This window comes from Myotis lucifugus, unplaced genomic scaffold (assembly GCF_000147115.1).
Source record: "Myotis lucifugus unplaced genomic scaffold, Myoluc2.0 scaffold_431, whole genome shotgun sequence".
NCBI classification, from domain to species: Eukaryota; Metazoa; Chordata; class Mammalia; order Chiroptera; family Vespertilionidae; genus Myotis; species Myotis lucifugus.
This window is the reverse complement of record NW_005871479.1, coordinates 702339-721703: the sequence shown is the minus strand read 5'-3', so window position 1 is coordinate 721703 and position 19365 is coordinate 702339. Positions and strand designations below refer to the sequence as shown.

The 19365-nt window shown below is 43.3% G+C and overlaps 1 protein-coding gene across 11 annotated transcripts in view; it reads right to left on the bottom strand.

Annotated features, from left to right (window-relative positions):
- MCTP2 (multiple C2 and transmembrane domain containing 2) overlaps positions 1 to 19365 on the bottom strand; it is a 110032-nt gene that overhangs the window by 49493 nt on the left and 41174 nt on the right. For all 11 annotated transcript variants that reach the window (XR_002826260.1, XM_023744150.1, XM_023744145.1 and 8 more), the window contains 5 exons: positions 16541 to 16727; positions 12969 to 13062; positions 9566 to 9668; positions 8767 to 8869; positions 653 to 754 (listed from right to left, as the gene is read on the bottom strand). Coding sequence is in view for 10 of the 11 variants with exons in the window: in XM_023744150.1 (XP_023599918.1) it covers positions 653 to 754; positions 8767 to 8869; positions 9566 to 9668; positions 12969 to 13062; positions 16541 to 16727 (589 nt within the window). In the remaining variant the exon portion in view is untranslated. The remainder of the gene's footprint in view (positions 1 to 652; positions 755 to 8766; positions 8870 to 9565; positions 9669 to 12968; positions 13063 to 16540; positions 16728 to 19365) is intronic.

Below are 19365 nucleotides of genomic sequence, written 5' to 3'. Positions count from 1 at the left end.
GTCTGCAAACCAATGGAGGTATTTTAAACCACCGCAGAGATCAGCTTCATGAAGTTCTCAGGCTAAAGTCTCTGAAAAGGAAAACTTCCCTTCACGTCACAGTTTTGAGCTGTTTTCACCAGTCATACCTGGCATGCGAAAACGAGCTTCTGGGTTATAAACCTATTTTGTACAGAAAAATCTCATTTCCTCTCCATGATCTGGAAAAACAGGAGGAATACCAGTTGAGAACTGGAGTGTCCAGCATGGATTTGATGGCTGAAGGGTTTTTTGTTGTTGTTTGTTTTAAATATATTTTTGTTGATTTCAAAGAGGAAGGGAGAGGGAGAGAGAGAGAGAAACATCAATGATGAGAGAGAACCATGGATCGGCTGCCTCCTGCACGCCCCACCTGGGGATCAATCCCGCTACCTAGGCATGTGCCCTGACTGGGAATCGAACCGTGACCTCCTGGTTCATAGGTGGACGATCAACCACTGAGCCACACTGGCCGGGCAATGGTTGAGTTTTAAAACACTGTTCTCTTTCTCTCTCTCTTTCCCTCTCTCCTTCCCTCTCCCTCTGTGCAAACATTCTAAAACATTTTACACGGATTTGAGTCTCTCTAGGCTGGCCACCTTCCCCATTAGGTATATGGCCCAGTTAGACTTACCGGATTATAGATGAGGTCCATCTCCAAGTAAATAACTCCTTTAAAAGCTTGTTCTAAATCTTTATTCTTCAATACGTAGCAATTCGTTTGTCCATCTCGAATCTGTCGTAAGCGATAGATAAAGTACAAACGTTTGCTGGGGTTTACACTAAACAAACTCACAGAGTTGAGGATGCAAGATGCACACACAGATGAAACACCTGTTAGGCAAATATTAACATCATCTTAAATCAACTTTTCATCATAGAGTGCTCTTATAGCTGATTAAAAGCTAAAGTAACAATTACCAGGTTGATACTGCTGATCTAAATGGAAAATTAGTGGCCTAGATGATGACGGCATCTCCATGGGCTTTCCTTCAAAAATCTCAGAGGTTATACATTTCTATTTATTAAAACAAGATAAATATTCTACAAAATCCCTGGCCAGTATTCCTCAAGACGGCCAAGGTCATGGGAAAAACGGAAACTCTTGGGAACTGTCACAAATCGGAAGACTTTGGAGATAAGACGACTAAATGCCAAGTGTGGCAGGTCCTCTGAGCTGGACGCTGGAACAGAACAAGGACATCATTGGAAAAGCTGGTGGCATTCAAACAAAGGCCACAGGTTAGTTAACAGAAACGGACACTGTCAGGTGCTATGGAATTTTAGTTTTTGTTGTTGTTCTTCTCTTTCTCGTTGTTGTTTAGTTTTGACCAGTGCATCATGGGCATAAAAGCTGTCAACATTAAGGGAAATGAGGACAGAGAATCATGAATCGGCTGCCTCCTGCACGCCCCCTACTGGGGATGGAGCCCGCAACCCGGGCCTGTGCCCTGACCGGGAATGGAACTGTGACCTCCTGGTTCATAGGTCGATGCTCCACCACTGAGCCACGCCGGCCGGGCCAAGCCATATTTTAAATGACTATTGCTGTCACTCCAAGTGCCCAGCACAGGGTTCTTATAAACAGCGGTGGAAATGAGTTGAGTAAGTCACGGCGGGAAGCAGAGCCATTCCACTTTACAAGGGAGAGGTCACCTTCCTTCCCGAAGTCACCCCACCTCTCCAGATTGAATAGGTCCTCAACGGAGAGATGGCTTTCCTGGCCAGCGGCGAAGAGGAAGGGGGTGCCCCATAAAGACCTGGTTTCCTTCCGAAACGGGTTCCAAACAGGATCCGGAGCTTCCTCTTGTGTCCACGGTCTCACTTAATAAATTGTGGGTGTGAAAGTTGAAAGAAATAAATACAAAAGCGGCGTGACCGTGTGCCAAGCTGACCGGCGTCCAAGTGAGCGCTGCCTGGACCCGCAGGCATTGTACGCTGTTATCTTAAAATTTCCATGATTTCTTAAGGGTCAGGGGAGGTCAAACAGAAGAACAAGAGGTATCAGTATAAAAAGAAATATTTTATAATAAAAGAAGTTTTTTTGTGTTGTTTTTTTTTGGTGTGTGTGCATGTTTTTTTAATTTGGTAAATGATCGTTTCCTCTTTCTCAATGTCCTAACATTGTGTCAGCAAAACACAGGATCCACCTAGGGACATTAAAGTAATCAGACTGTCCATTTCCTTGTAACGCTGGGCCTTTTTATTTAACACACAGCAATTTTGCAGTAATAAAAAGGCCTCAGATATAATTAAGGCTATTCCTGTTTGGCACTTGAATATCATATTACCTTAAAATATATAAATTACAAGTTGAAACATTTTTTTTAAAGTTTGAAAAATAACAGAAAAAAAAATGAATGTTTCTCTGAACTTCCAAAACTAAAAAATGGAAGTTTCTCTGAACTTCCAGAGTTCTTCCCCCTAGATGGAAACTAGACTGAAATTTGGTACAGATCCTTCCTAAGTTTTTATTGAGACCTTACATTCATAAACTATATGGACTCTGCAACTTCATTTTAGCATCTGTCAATATGATTCAGATTTAAAAGTTTATAGTAGTCTATGGATCTGCCTCATTTCTTTAAAGTGCTATATAATATTCAAAATATAAATAATCCACACACTTTCTGAATTTTCCTGTTGATTCCACTCTTTCTGGCTGGCTGCTAGAAGGAAAATCTTTGGGGGAAAGGTCGCGAATAAGGGGAAGAGGAAATATGCTACTTTGTATGTGGAATAGGCTGGGTTTAGGAATAGATCCAAGTGTTTCAATATTTAGTATTATAATTAAACACTGAAAATAATAACCTATTATTACAATGGGGAATGTTTCCCATATATTTTTTATGCATAAATGATTTTCTGTATTTTGATCAAACATTTTCTAGGATAGAGTCCAAGAAATGGAATGTAGATAGTTCATGAATATGATCTTTTTTAAAAATTTTATTTTGTTTAAAGTATTACAAATAGTAGTACATATGTCTCCTTTTTTTCCCCATTGATCTTCCCCTGGCCTCCCCTACCCCCCGGCACATGCTCCCAGTGTCTTATATTATTTTTTAAATTCAAAAGATAAGAGAGTGAAAATATATACCTTAACATAAGACTGAAAACTAGATGTCATTCACAAGCCATTTCTGTGTACTTGTCACTGTTTTCCCTGATTATTTCACACCCACCTCTGAGATATATAAACTTTTTAAATTCACATTTTACAGGTTAGGTAACTGAAGAACAGAGGAGTTATGCATGTCCCAAAATAAATCCCTAGAGGTGGAATTGCTGACTCACAGGATATATCTATGTTGATGGCTTTTCCCTCCTACAGCGCTGTATCAATTTATACTCCTAGCCTCTGTGAACCAAACCAGCCATTTCCTTACAACACTGGGCATCTTTATTTCATATACAGCAATTTCATAGGAATAAAAAGGCCTCAGGTTGTTTTAATATCTACTCTTTTTATAACTAATGAGATTGAACATTTTCTCTCCTAAGTTTATTAACAGTGGGCCGTGGTAGGACTGGGAGACCAGACAGACTTAGATTCAATTCCCACGTCTGGCATTTAGCATCTGTGTGGCCAGGGGTAATTATATCTCTTCAAGTCTCAGATGCTGCTCTACAATAGATACCCAGAATACAAATGCTCCAAGATACGTGTATGTTACATTTTAATCCATTTTATCAAGGTGCCTTCTACAAGGCTTGTACCAAGTCATGCTCTCTCTAATAGTGTTTGAGAGTCCTTTTTTCTTTTTAAAATATATTTGTATTGATTTCAAAAAGGAAGGGGGAGGGAGAAAGAGAGATGGAAACATCAATGATGAGAGAGAATCATGGATCGGCTGCCTCCTGCACGCCCCTCACTGAGGATCGAGCCCGCAACCTGGGCATGTGCCCTGACCGGGAATTGAACCATGACCTCCTGGTTCATAGGTCGACGCTCAACCACTGAGCCACACCTGTTGGGCGAGTTTTTTCCTACACTTAGTGATCACTCCTAGTGAAAAATCTTTACTATAGGTGTTAATCTGACTGCTTAAACTAATTTAATGATTTGATGTAAAGGTGATGGAAGTGATAGCTTACACTGTAAGTGCTTACGGGATGCTATACCGCAATCACTTTACATTGGCCAAACTATGTAAATCCTCACCCCAAACCTCCAACGTAAGTATCATGATAATTATCTTCATCTCATCAAGGAGGAAATAGAAACAGAGAGGTTTAGCAACCTAAAAAATCACACAGCCCGTTAAGGAAAAAGACCAGGTGCCAATCCAAGTGGCCTGCTTCATCGTCTATTCTCTTAATAATCATAATCTCATGTGAATAAAGCACAAGCCATTCATATGATTATTAGTTTAACTGTTCTGATCCCTACCTCTTCAAATTAACGTTTCTGCTGTGTAGACACGTCTTTTCTTTATTGATGAAAAAGACACACTTTTTCTATGTTGGTGATATTATTCTTTTTTTTTTTTAAGTTTCCACTCATACTCCTCAATAAAATTTAGGTGTGTTATTCATAGTGATCCCTATATTTCTTGTTCTTTCATAATTCCTATATTTCTTTCATAATCCTTATATTTCTTGTTCTTTCATAATGTGTTTTTCTCTTTTTGTCATAGCCTTGTAAATGGCTTGCCTGTTGAATTACATTTTACAGAAGTAATTACTGGGATTTGTCAAATACACCATGTACATATTTTCCATGTTGCTCACTTTTTAATGTTCATTAATTCCTTTCTAATGTCCTTAGTTTTATTTCCTTTTGTTGAGATGCTTAAATGATTTTCAACCTTTGTTGTTTAATTATGAAAACATTCAAGTTAAGAATTTCCTCTGAATAATACGTTTGGCCCTTCTCCATGGTTTTGGGGTATTTTTTTTTTCATTGTTATCTTTTTATTTGTTCGAGGAGAAAACATTCATTTCCAAGTGGGACATAATGCAATCGGGTTATTTTTTAAATTGCTTGGAATGAAATCTGAAATTAGAAGGACCGGACTTTCATTCATTATTGAAGTGAAATATAACATGGATACCTAAACATACATATTCCTTGGAAAGTTTGGTGTATTATCCCCAAGGGAACATACCTAGATAGCCTTTAGGAACCCTTGTGGAATTACTAAGTCCTCTTTCCTTTCCCAAGGTAATTCTCCACGGTTTTTAAATGTACTATTGCACTGTTCCTTTCTAGAGCTGCAGTTTTGGTATCTACATGAGCTACTTGGGATTTTTCCCCCCCACCAATTGTTTTGATACTTGTTTCACTTTTGTTATTAACTTCTATTTTCCTAGCACTGTGATCACAGTAAAGTCTCTTTTTATTGAGGCATTTGGGACCTGCAACATGATCAATACATGAACATGTTCAATGGGAATTTGATCAGAATATTTTATATATTTACGTGTGTGTATGCACACACATGCATGAATGAAGCTCACTGCTTAGTCTCTAAAGTTGGAGAAGAATCACTTTGGTACACCTAAAATGCATCGGAGAACTTGCTAGAAAAGGAGACTGCAGCCCGGCCGACATGGCTCAGTGGTAGAGCATCAACCTATGAAGCAGGAGGTCACAGTTTGATTCCCAAACAGGGCACATACTAGGGTTGTGGGTTTGATCCCCAGTGTGGGGTGTGCAGGAGGCAGCCGATCAATGATTCTCTCTTATCATGGATGTTTCTATCTCCCTCTCCCTCTCTCTTCCTCTCTGAAATAAAAATATATATATTTACACACACACACACACACACACACACACATATATATATATTTATTTATTTTAAAGGAGACTACAGGGTCTCATCCCCAGAAATTCAGTAGCTGTGAGATGGTGTGGGGGGACCTTTCGCTATTAACACACACTGTGCAACTTGGACTTTCAAACATTTGGGCTTTCAAGAAATATCACAGCCTTATATATTTTTTCCTTCTGATATTTTTAAAACTGAATAGATCATATGTGTGATCATTTTGTGATTCTAATTTTGTAATATTTCCTGTATTTCTAATACCAGACACACACACACACACACACACGCGCGCGCGCGCGCGCACATTTCTATGCAAAATCATTCACATAGACCAGTGGTTCTCAACCTTCCTTATGCCGCGACCCTTTAATACAGTTCCTCATGATGTGATGACCCCCAACCATAAAATTATTTTCGTTGCTACTTCATAACTGTAATGTTGCTACTGTTATGAATCATCATGTAAATATCTGATAGGCAGGATGTATTTTCATTGTTACACATTGAACATCATTAAAGCATAGTGATTAATCACAAAAACAATATGTAATTATATATATGTTTTCCGAAAGTCTTAGGCGACCCCTGTGAAAGGGTCGTTAGACCCCCAAAGGGGTCGCGACCCACAGGTTGAGAACCGCTGACATAGCCATTCAAGTGTGTTATAACCTTATTGATACTGACATTGGCTCTTTGAACCCATAAAACAGCCTCCTCTGTATGTCTGACTTGTATTTACAGTTACGTCACTGCTTTTGTTCACCCATTTCTGTGTTACCATGTCGAGGTGTTCCAAAGATATAGCAGTTAGGTTTCCTCTTTGAGTCACTGTAAGAGGTTTTTCCATCTAATAGAGAAGTTTAACCCATTCAACATTTACCATCATGTTTGCTACGTTGAGATTCATACACACCATCTTCTTGTTATAGGACATTAAAGAAATCCTACTGATTATTCATCTCCCTCCCTTAGCTGTCTATCCTATCCACATATCATCCACCCTATAAACTACACACACCATATATATTACATATGTTTCGTGGTAACTCCAGCATGTCAAAGCTACGCTCACAGTTTGCAGGGCCAAGAGAGAAATATGCCTTATTGTATATCTTCCTTTAAGTATTTCAATGGACATATTGAACCAAAATTAGGCAAGGAGGAGAGCTGAACATTTGTGTTCAAAAATCACCATGCGAACCCTGCCTTGGGACTACTTTTAATATTTTTTTAAATTTAGTTTCCCATATATGAGTATTCACACAAAGTAAAAGATCAATGTTATTTATTTTAACGGCCAAGATTTCAGCATTAACCGCAAAACAAAATGATGGTGTAAATGTGTCCATTCTAATGTGCAAATCTCATCACAGGTGCACCGTGGGCAAACACGCGATTGGAAATGCAAATGGGGACTTGCATGGACATTTACTATTCGAGAGGAGCAATTACAGGAAATCTGTCCCATAAAACTAATTAAGTGAAGCTGTTGCTGGTGCAGCTTGCGACTGCGCACACGGATTCACAGAGAAAGCTAAGGCTGCGTGAGGCGTGCGTCTGATTACAGATTCACATGCTGGCATGGATTGCACTGAGAATTACAATTTGTTTCGAAATGTAGGACCGCATCATGCCGCAAACATTCGGAAATAATAATAAAGAGATGCTCTTCTTATTTTACAGAAATCTGATTCTCAAAGCCTTCCTAGGTTGGTCCATAAGATAATTCTGAAAGGGTAAACATATCCTATATAATAAAGAGCTAATATGCTAATTAGACTGAACAGCCGAGCGACCTTCCAGATGTCCTTTTGGACGACCTTCAGGATGAAGCTGGGGCTGCAAAGGCTGGACGAGGCTGCGAGGGGCTGTGAGGGTCGGCCAGGGCTTCGGAGGCCAAATCCATTGCACGAAATTCGTGCATCGGGCCTCTAGTATTTAAATAAAAAGGAATGACCTAGATCGATGAGAAAAATCCAGCCGGATTTTCAGGACAGAATTAGGACCGCTTAGTTGAGAATAGACATGTTAAATAAACCTACTAAATCAGATAATTATTAGGAGGTGGTGTCTAGCCTGGAAATGTTTTAAAACTCTCCAATGGGTATACTATTTTCCAACGCATATTTACTATGTTATCGATCAGAAGATTTAAGGAATAAAATGTTTCCTGTTAGAGATACTTAGCGTTTTGGAATTTTTTAATTAGAATTATATCTAGACCAGTGGTCGGCAAACTGCGGCTCGCGAGCCACATGCGGCTCTTTGGCACGTTGAGTGTGGCCACGAAGTTTCAATCGCACTATACGTGTACGCCCACACGTGGTACTTTGTGGAAGAGCCACACTCAAGGGGCCGCAGTTTGCCGACCACTGATCTAGACGTTAGGTAGAGAATCAGTTCAGTTGGAGAGCGTGTGCTGCAGGAAGAGCCCTCATAGACTCTCTGAGGAGCTGATCACTTTCCCAATTTATTGATCAAGGAATTGGAAATCAATCTGAATAGAAACAGCCACACCTTGCCTGACCCGCGTGGCTCAGTGGTTGAACACAGACCTATGAACCAGGAGGTCATGGTTTCAATTCCTGGTCGGGGCACATAACCGGGTTGTGGGCTCGGTCCCCAGTAGGGGGCGTGCAGGAGGCAGCCGATCAATGATTCTCTCTCCTTATTGATGTTTCTATCTCTCTCACCCCCACTCCCTTCCTGTCTGAAATCAGTAAAACCGTATTTAAGAAAAAAGAAAAAAAAAAGAAGCAGGTCAAAACGGTTTGGTTGGTTCAATCATATTGGACTGACACAGAGAGAAAATTATGTCACTTTATATTTGAAACTACTGGAATAAAACAGTTGTTTCCGGCTAGAGTTTAAAGTGTTCTTCTGGCCCAGGTTGAAAAGATGAAGCAGCTTAGACCATAGAAAGTTGTCAACCGCACAATGACTCACAAACTGTGTATTAACAAAGGCAACTTACGGACAGCAAGGGAATGGAGACTTTTCCAAGGAAATCGGGGGGTTTGTCACCGTCCTCATCAAACACTGTCACTTCCAAAGCATCGTGGACGTCTTTAACACGGCTGCAACGAGAAACACACCTCAGATCACATACAAACACACACACACACACACACACACACACACACACGTGGAGTCGGTTCCGTGAAGATCTGAAAACACGGTTTCACTAATTAAGTCTGCATGTCCTCAGAGTATAAAACTACCATTTAATTAAACTCCAAAAATTAAATCAAACTGACGATATTCCCAAGCCTTCCATCAGAGCAGATTCAGTCATCCATACGAGAAAAAGCCAACTTTCTTACTAGGTGACATTTTCCGTGTCTGCGTGCACGCAGGGTGGGGCCGTTAAAGAAACAGGATGAAGAGGGAATGGGAGACAGAAGAAGGAGGAGGGTAAAAGGATGGTGATTTCGAAGTAGCTTCCGAGTGAGAAAAGCAAAACTAAGATTCTTTTTAAATGAATGAACAATTCACTTAAAAATCAGTGGCTAAAATCACTGTTTGCTGCCCTCGCTGGTTTGGCTCAGTGGACAGAGCGTTGGCCTCTGGACTGAAGGGTCCCGGGTTCGATTCCGGTCAAGGACACATGCCCGGGTTTCAGGCTCGATCCCTGATCGGGCAGGAGGCGGCCGATCCATGATTCTCTCTCATCGTTGATGTTTCTGTCTCTCTCTCCCTCTCCCTTCCTCTCTGAAATCGGTAACTTTTTTTTTAAAGATGCCCCCGGATGGTCCAGAGGCTAAAGGACTTACAACGTGAAAACTTTGTTCCACTCGGGGTTGAGGGTCTTGTAGATGGTGTGCGTCTGCAGCCGGTCGTTGCCCAACTCCAACAAGCAGAACGGGTCGCTCTTGCCTGGAAGGAAAACACAGACATCGGTCAGAGACACAGGGATCTCAGACGTGACAGAGGCCAGTGAACCAAGGCCACGGGCTTCCCTCACGGTGCCACTGTGCTGGCTGAGAGGTGAGAGCGAGCCCGTCTCCCCCGCAAGCCGCGTGGGAGCCCGCGGTCCTGCAGATGCTGCAAGAGTGGCATCGTTAACAGGCTGGCACTGACACGCAACCCGGTGCCCGGGACCACACAGGTGGCATAGAAGCAGGTGGTAAATTGTCACGTGAGCGAGTCCACTTTAGTGTGGTTGTTTTTACATGTTTATTGATTTCAGAGAAGAAGGGAGAGGGAGAGAGAGAGAAACATCCATGATGAGAGAGAATCATGGATCGGCTGCCTCCTGCACGCCCTACACTGGGGATCGAGCTTGCAACCCGGGCACGTGCCCTGACCGGGAATCGAACCCAGGGTGCGTGAGTCTGCAGGCCAATGCTCTATCCACTGAGCCAAACCAGCTAGGGCTCATGTTTTCTTTTAAAACAGAAGCTCATCTCTGCTCCCTTCTTAGATTCTCTCCGAGTTAATATAGGTCCTTATTCTTCTATAACGGGAAGCCTACAATAGCTCACAGGCCTCCCATGGTGTGAGGGAAGCGAGAAAAAGTATAAATATGGCTATTTAGGAGTTAAAACAGCTTTGCAGGGAGTGGCCACACACATATAGGATCCTATATATTCGATACATTGTGAGCACCCTGGTTTGGCTCAGTGGATAGAGCATTGGCCTGCAGACTGAAGGGTCCTGGGTTCGATTCCAGTCAAGGGCACATGCCCGGGTTGCTGGCTCGATCCCCAGTGGGGGGTGGGGAAGGAGGCAGCTGATCAATGATTCTCTCTCATCATTGATGTTTCTCTCTCTGTCTCCCTCTCCCTTCCTCTCTGAAATCAATAAAAAAATATATTAAAATAAATAAATAAAAAATAAATGAATGACCCAAATGTTCCCCAATGGCACGGAGCAGACACATACAGGCTCGGGGTCTGTGCTCCACCTGTGTTTGCAGGTGACGCATCCAGGTGACCTCGGCTACAGCCGGATGCCATGTCACCTTGACAGGGTCCCACCCCGGCCGAGCAGTTTCATGGTGTTTTAGCACCTCACACTCCATCGCCTTTGCTCCATCCGACCCCACTTGACAATTCATTGACATGCCTCGAACGGCAAGCAGAGGTGTCTCATTTAAATAATTTTACCTTTATATGAGTCACAGTAGTGGAATGACAAGTAATAAATGGATTTTAGAGGTCACATCATCCATCTGACAAATATTTATTAAGCATGCCCTCGACGCCTGGCGCGGGACCAGGCCCTGATGTACACAGACCACCAGGTCATTACCTTTATGGAACCCTCATAAAAGCTCCTTTTTTTTTAGCAAATGTCACCTTTTCCATGAAAACTGCCCTCATGTTCCCGGCCAGTGGGCTGCGTGCTCTCACCTTTGACCCCTGGCTGTGTATTTTCCCTGTGTCTCCTACATCCCACACCTGTGCATCTCTGTTCCGTAGTGAGCCCTGTATTTCACGGAACCGGCCCGATGCAGGCAAACCCAACATAGGCCCACATGGGCCAGTGGCGGAGGACAGCGGGGGCATTGCTGGCTGCTGGGGACGGCTGTCGGCTGGAGAGAGCTATGCTTTATGCAGGTTTTCATTTAACCCTCCAGGAGATAAGGGATGTCGGTGCAGAAGAGGAAGTTCAAGTTCAAGGAAATCTAATCTGGTTGAGTAAAGTCTACAAGGAATTCACAGTGCAGGTGAATTTTAAGCAAGGTTTGGGAGGGGACTGATTTGTTTAGCAGAAACGGGGAGGTCTTTCTTAATGAGACAGGGACAGAGCAGAGCCTTAAAATGATTAACAAGATAGCCTGGCCGGCCTGGCTCAGTGATTGAGCGTCAACCTATGAACTAGGAGGTCACGGTTCGATTCCCGGTCAGGGCACATGCCAGTGTGGGGCGTGTAAGAGGCAGCCGATCAATGATTCTCTCTCATCACTGGTGTTTCTATCTCTCTGTCCCTCTCCCTTCCTCTCTGAAATCAATAAAAATATTCATTTAAAAAGGCACAGAGCACCTCAATGGAATAAAGGCAACAAGTAGATTCTGTTTCTGGAGGTACCAGAGAAAAGTCTTACCAAAAGGTTAATTTAGCAAAGTCATGACACTAAGAATCCACAAATATCCTGAAAGCTAAACGCTCAAGTACATTATCGAATCACAGCGCAATTATTTGAAAAATAATAATTTGGTGAAGAAATTGTTCCTTCCCTCAAAAAAATTGCTAATCTGCATCTTATTTTTTCTGCTCCTCTATTTCAGCAATTTTTCAAATGAAGTGCCACAAGAATTTTTAAAGCATGCAATACTATTTAATCAGGGGCCCTGACCTCTTTTCCCTGAGATTGTCAAATTTTTAAAAATGACAATAGCCAACACAACAATAGCCACCTGGTGTGAATTCCCTCTATTGAATCATAAACATATAGGTCATATAACAGAGTTGCATCTTATTGGTCAGGTCACCTAATAAGATTGCATCTGATCGGTTAATTCTTGGTACCAGAAATCCTCATATACAAGTGTAGGCACCTGCTTTACTAAAAAAGTCACTTTGGAGCAAAAAGGAAATCAATTACTATCATTTTTCCCAGTAAATCAATCCAAATTGTACCTTTTTTTTTTTTGGTCAGATCAGCAAAAGGTATAATATACTTTTTGAATTTCAGTAAATAGTTTACTTGTGCCATGAGATGAAACAGGTCGAAAACCACTGCTTTATTTGGAAAAAGCGTGATTGCTATGTACATGCTTCTACTTATTAAAACACTAGAGGCCCGAGGCATGAAAATCATGCAAGGGGCTTGGCCCTCAAGCCCCGGCTTCATCCGGAAGGTCGTCCGGACAGTCATTCTGCTGTTTGGTCTAATTAGCATATTAGCTCTTTATTATGCAGGATTTTGCTTTGCCATAGATGACGTCAATGAGGGCGATAAATAAAAATAAAAATGCAGCCCTAACCGGTTTGGCTCAGTGGATAGAGCGTCGGCCTGCGGAATGAGGGTCCCGGGTTCGATTCCGGTCAAGGGCATGTACCTTGGTTGCGGGCACATCCCCAGTGGGGGGTGTGCAGGAGGCAGCTGATCGATGTTTCTCTCTCATCGATGTTTCTAACTCTCTAACCCTCTCCCTTCCTCTCTGTAAAAAATCAATAAACTATATATATATAAATAAATAAATAAAAGTTCATGAAAATGATTCCTACCTGAGAAATCAGCAGCTAAGAGGTCCACAGCCTTTAAAACCTTCACTTGTAAAATGCCGATGTCCTTCATGTCTTTCAGGGAGTTCTGCAAGCACTGAGGGGGAAAAACACACAAAACACACACGTGGATCACAGATGAAGCAGCTTTCTCCTACCCCCTCATGCCACAGCGCCCTCCAGGAAAAGCTTTCTCCAGGGATCGCGGCCTTTCTCACGCAACCGCCGGGAAACCTTGCACGGTGCACCGTATCCGTCACCGGGACACTGAGGCATCGACAGCAACCAGATGACAAGTGCCTGAGAGTTAATTAACTCCGGCTCCGAAATGAACACATTACACACACAGACAATCGACTTTTAACACGGCCCCGTGGCGACAGCCCAGGCATCCCGCCGGGAAGATGCGTGTGGAGCGGCAGTCATTCTTGTCTCCGTCTTTCGCTGTCATGAAACTTTTCAATCACCGGGGAAGGCACCATTATTCTGACCTCGTTGGTGCGAACTTTATGGAGAACCAGAGGACGCCACGTGGACCCTCCGTGGATGCTCATTACCGCGGGGAAGAGAGGAGGATGCAGTTGGAGAGTGAATTTTCTGGTCCACGCTTTAGCCATTCATTCCATTGGAGATGGAGCATCCAGCATCAGATTTGCATTTGCATTTAACATTTGCATTTATGCTAATTTTTGTTTGCCGAGACTTCCACACAGGGTGGGGCAAAAGTAGGTTTATCGTTGTGAGGATGCGAAACATATAGTTTATTCTTGCATTATAATTCATTCATTATTGTAGTAGTTTCAATATAAACAACTGTTAACCTATGTTGGCCCACCTGGTATATCTACTGATATACGGCAGTAAGTAAATATCTATCCAATATACCGTCTAATTCTTAAGCATGTATACAGCCAATATTCAGAAGTCTATGTACATTACGTCCTTCAAAACTTGAGTTTCAAAGAGATATAAGCAGATAAAATCATTCGAATGCTTTCAGCACACACTCGCTGAACACCATGGCACTTTCAAACCTTTGGATATAGTATTTGTGCCATCATCAACTAACTAAAAACCTGTGATAAGTTGACCCCGGGGGCTCATGGCAGGATTAAAAAAAAAATCCTTGTCATTGAAGCATTTCAGGGTAGAATAATAAAAGCTTCATAATAATTAAGGTTTGCTTAACCTAACATGCACTGTTGCTAAGAACTTTCTAAGGCTGTTTCTGATCTGCATTTCCAACCTAAAAAATAAGAAAAGAAAAAAAAAGACTAGCGTTTAAGCTTAAATGAAAACATATTAAGTGAAATACTTTTCAACTTTGAAGACTGTCTATTCTGATTACCTAAAAAACAAATCCAGCCCAGCCCAGCCCAGCCAGTGTGGCTCAGTGGTTGAGCACTGACCCATGAACCAAGAGGCACTGGTTCGATTCCCAGTCAAGGCACATGCCTGGGGTTGCGGGTTTGATCCCCAGTAGGGGGCGTGCAGGAGGCAGCTAATCAATGATGTTTCTCTTCATCGATGTTTTTATCTTTCTATACCTCTTCCTTCCTCTCTCTCTAAAATAAATAAAAACATTTTATTTTTAAATCCAGGTGTCTGAAACTCGTGTCTTGTAATATAGCATTCTTTTCTGATGCAGATCAGAAACAGCTTTAGAAAGTTCTTAGCAACAGTGCATGTTAGGTTAAGCAAATCTTAATTATTATGAAACTTTTATTATGAAGCGGCTAACTAAAAAAAAAAAAATTTAGTCCTAGACGGTTTGGCTTAGTGGATAGAGTGTCAGCCTGCGGACTGAAGGGTCCAAGGTTCGATTCCAGCCAAGAGCACATGCCTGGGTTACGAGCTCGATCCCCATTTGGGGGCATGCAGGAGGCAGCCGATCTGTGATTCTCTCTCATCACTGATGTTTCTATCTCTCTCTCCCTCTCCCTCCCTCTCTGAAATCAATAAAGAAATATATAAACCAAAAAAATTAAAAATAAATACTGTATCTCTCTTGATCAGCCTTCTCAAATCTCTTTTCAATTAGTACTCTGGAAATCCTGAGGCATTACTTACAGCAGTCATTATGATCTCGTCTAGTGCCACCTTACACATACATGACACACCTCATGAATTTGGTAAAATTTCCAAGTTATCCATGGGAAAATTGGAGGGAAGTTTTATTTTTCATCACCAATCCTTCACTTGTTTACCTAAAGCCATCCGAAAAAAATATGAACAGTGGATTGTGTCGAAACGTCTTTGGAGGACGCCAACCTTGCCTGCAGAATGCGTGTTAACAATAAGATGTGTGGCCATCGGTGTTGTACTCCCGAAGACGGAGAATTTTTCAATTAATCAATACACCTGCCCGGGGAAGGGATGGGAGGCACTGAAGTTGATGCCGAGAATAATATTCCCATTAAATAAAGATTCGTCTTTGCTTCATTTTTATGCCACTTTCCTAAAGCGTGTCTTTCGTGGGTGGCAACAAACATATTGATTTGCACAGAAGATGAGATAAAAATGGAATGCAAATAAAGACACCGAGAAAGCCAGAGGAGAAAACAATGGATGAAGAGGACAGAGCCGTCTGATTTAAAAGCGCTGCGGGGACTTCTAAGCACATCGCAATGACTTAGACAAAATTCTCAGATGCCAATATTACCCCGGGTCGGGTAGCACATCACTCCTCCCTGCCTGTGAAGGGCTTGGTTTGGTAAGACACAAGCACTGACTCACTTGCATCTAGAAGGTTCTGGAAAAGTATCTATAACACTGTGACCATGAATAGTCGCTTAAAAAAATAGCTGTTTTGTGATGAACGTGTATTAAAATTCCCATACACCTGCACAGACCTGCTAAACCAGGGGTCCTCAAACCACGGCCACATGCAAATACAAATACTGTATTTGTTCCCATTTTGTTTTTTTACTTCAAAATAAGATATGTGCAGTGTGCATAGGAATTTGTTCATAGTTTTTTTTTTAAACTATAGTCCGGCCCTCCAACGGTCTGAGGGACAGTGAACTGGCCCCCTGTTTAAAAAGTTTGAGGACCCCTGTGCTAAACAGTAGTTTGTCTACTTGAGGACTTCAATTTTCTCCAAAGACTTCCTAAAAGCTACAAATTCAAAATCCGTTCGTTGCCCCGTAGAATAACAGGAGGGTAAATTCTAATCTGCTTCCACCTTCTCACAAACACATTAACCTCTAGGTCTGATGTCTTGTTTGACGGGACACACCATTAAACTTTGGACAAAGATCTCTTTCTACGCAGTTTCTCAGTTCATGGACTTTGGTGCGACTTAAACGTGGGGGTGGGTTGCCCGGCTGGCGTGGCTCCATGGTTGAGCATCAACCCATGAGCCAGGAGGTCACGGTTCGATTCCTGGTCAAGGGCACATGCCCGGGTTGCGGGCTCCATCCCCAGTACTGGGCGTGCAGGAGGCAGCCCGTCCATGATTCTCTCTCATCACGGATGTTTCTATCCCCTCTCTCCCTTCTTCTCTGAAATCAATAAAAACATTTTTTAAAAAGTGCGGGTGTGTCCGGAACGGTGTCGCGGGGCAAAGCACTCACATAGCGCTGGCTGATCTGCTTCCTCTCGCTGGGGTCCGCCAAGGGGCACACACACGGGTCGGACACGGAGACCCCCCCGCAGGGCGTCAGCGTGATCAGCACCAGGAGGGCGCCCAGGCAGCTGTCCAGGGGCAGCTCCAAGCAGTTGGCTTGCTTGAGTGGGAGCGAGGCGATGTCCACTTTACATCTGCAAAAGCGGAAACCGGAGAGAGGAGAGTGAGGAGCTAGCTCATGGCCACTTGGGAGCCTCCAAAGAACCCATGTTTACTTATTACCCGAACCACATTCTACTGGGCCTGGGTTTCCTGGGCAGGGAAGGTCGAGAGGGCTCCTCTGGCATAGAACACTCACTCCTAGCCCAACACACTTTAAAATGAAGGAGAGGAGCCCGGCCAGTGTGGCTCAGTGGTGGAGCGTCGACCCATGAACCAGGAGGTCACTGTTCGATTCCCGGTCAGGGCACATGCCCGGGTTGCAGGCTCCATCCCCAGTAGGGGGCGTGCAGGAGGCAGACAGCTGATGAGTGTTTCTCTCTCATCATTGATGTTTCTCTCTCTCTCCCTCTCCTTTCCTCTCTGAAATCAATAAAAATATTTTTTTAAAAAATAAATAAAGTGTAGGAGAGGAAAGATAAGGAATGGAATGGCAAATGGAAAAGAGGAGTCAGATCCTTGCCCAATAAGGTCTGCAGGAAGACAATGAGGTCAAGAATTAGGGAGAGCCCGGTCTGCATGGCTCAGTGGTTGAGCATCGACCTTTGATACAGGAGGTCACGGTTCGATTCCCGGTCAGGGCACATGCCTGGGTTGCAGGCTCCATCCCCAGTGTGGGGTGTGCAGGAGGCAGCCGATCCATGATTCTCTCATCACTGATGTTTCTCTCTCTCTCTCCCTCTCCCCTCCTCTCTGAAATAAAAAAAAAAATTTTAAAAGAAGAGAATTAGGGGAAAAGGACTTTACAAGTTTAAGTATCATGGCTCTATGTGGCTTTTCTGCACCGTGTCTTTTCCCAGCAAAGAGAATAAAGGGTTCAAAAACAATTTAGAAAAGACCAGAGACGCGTCAGTGGGACAGGGTTAATGAAAAAAACATTTTCTTCCGGCTGAATGCCAGCGGGCGGGCGCGTTTTTATTCGCACCAGCGTGTTAAGGTGCTTTCCTAACAGGCGGGTTCCACGGGGCTTCCCCGGGCGGGTCTCCTTCTGGACAAATGGAGCATGAAGTGCTGCTGATGGATCCCACTTCAGCCGCGCGGCTCGCGAGAGCTGGCCCCATCTGCTATAAATTGCATGTTTCCGCCTCTTCACAGCCAATGTTCTGGGCTGTTGAAAACCTCAAGCACATTTAAATACGGAAGCAAACACCAAGAGGGGGGCTGAGTGCTAAGCGCTTATTTGCTTTAACACTGAGAACTCTGGGTTTGCCTGGACCACATCTGCTTTGTTGATGCTTAGAAGGGCTGCGGGGTGGGGGTGGGGTTGAGGTGAGGGTGGAGGCAGGGAGGGAGGGAAGGAGGGAGGGGAGGACCTGTTTAGACAATCATTCAGAAGTCAGATCTTAGAATATTTAGTCAATAACAGCTCCAGGCCTGGCCAGTGTGGCTCAATGGTTGAGTGACGACCCATGAATCAGGAGGTCATGGTTCAATTCCAAGTCAGCGCACATGCCCCGGTTGTGGGCTCGGTCTCCAGTAGGGGGCGTGCAGGAGGCAGCTGATCAGTGATTCTCATCATTGATGTTTCTCTCTCTCTCTCTCTCTCTCTCTCTCTCCCCCTCTCCCTTCCTCTCTGAAATCAATTAAAATATATATATTAGTCTACACATAAAGAAAGGAATATAGGCCCCTCCCACATTGAAAAGCCCATGGTTTTATTCATCTAAAGAAAACAAGGCTAAATCACTTATTTTTTTCTTAGCAGCAGGCATACATTAAAGCTATGCTCTGCGGCCCACAGCCAGTTAATGTGCTGATATAGCATTGTTTCTGACCTCCTGCGCACGCCTTTCTCCATTAATCCCACCGCATTTTATTGTTTTAATTCCACACATAATTTTACCGTACCCGTCAGCCCAACCTGCTCAAGTGTCCCTTGCCATGATAGCTTTTAACCTCTCACTCATTACCATAATTCTATGTTTTATATTTCAGGCTGGCCAGCTTTTAACTTAAATGCAAGGGGCAGGAAAGAGAGCTGTAGTTTTCGAAGCCGTAAATCTCAGAGGCTAAGGAAGGGGGCAGGGGGGGGGGGCGGTGAACAGGAGGAAAACGCGGCATGTGTCAAGTGTGGCTTTAAAAGCAGGTCGACGACATGGGTGCCATTTGTCCAGGGAAATATTCCATCCCTGATTCTCCACTGATAAACTGGTGGAATGTCAGGGCCTCTTTGAAGTCACCCTGTGGGACTCAGAGGCAGCCAAGGCTCCAGCATCCTCATTCTTAAGTGGTCCAAGCAAAAGTAAGTCTAGAAGATTCCGTAACGAGTTCATCTCTACAATCGCCTTGAAATGTAAAATATGTGTCAAGAACACGATTATTTTGAACAATTGGTTTAAAATGGGAGAGTCTAGAATCTATATTCTTGCCATTTTGTTTAAAAGTTGGAGCAGGTTAGACTGGCCGGTGTTACTCAGTGGTTGAGCGTCGACCTATGAAACCAGGAGGTCACGGTTTGATTCCCGGTCAAGGGCATAGGTCAAGGTCAACCTACTCCTGGGTTGCAGGTTCCATCCCTGCCCCACGGTTGGGGTGCGTGCAAGAGGCAACCAATTGATGTGTCTCTTTCACATTGATGTTTTTTTCTCTTCCTCCTCCTCCCCCTCCCTTTCA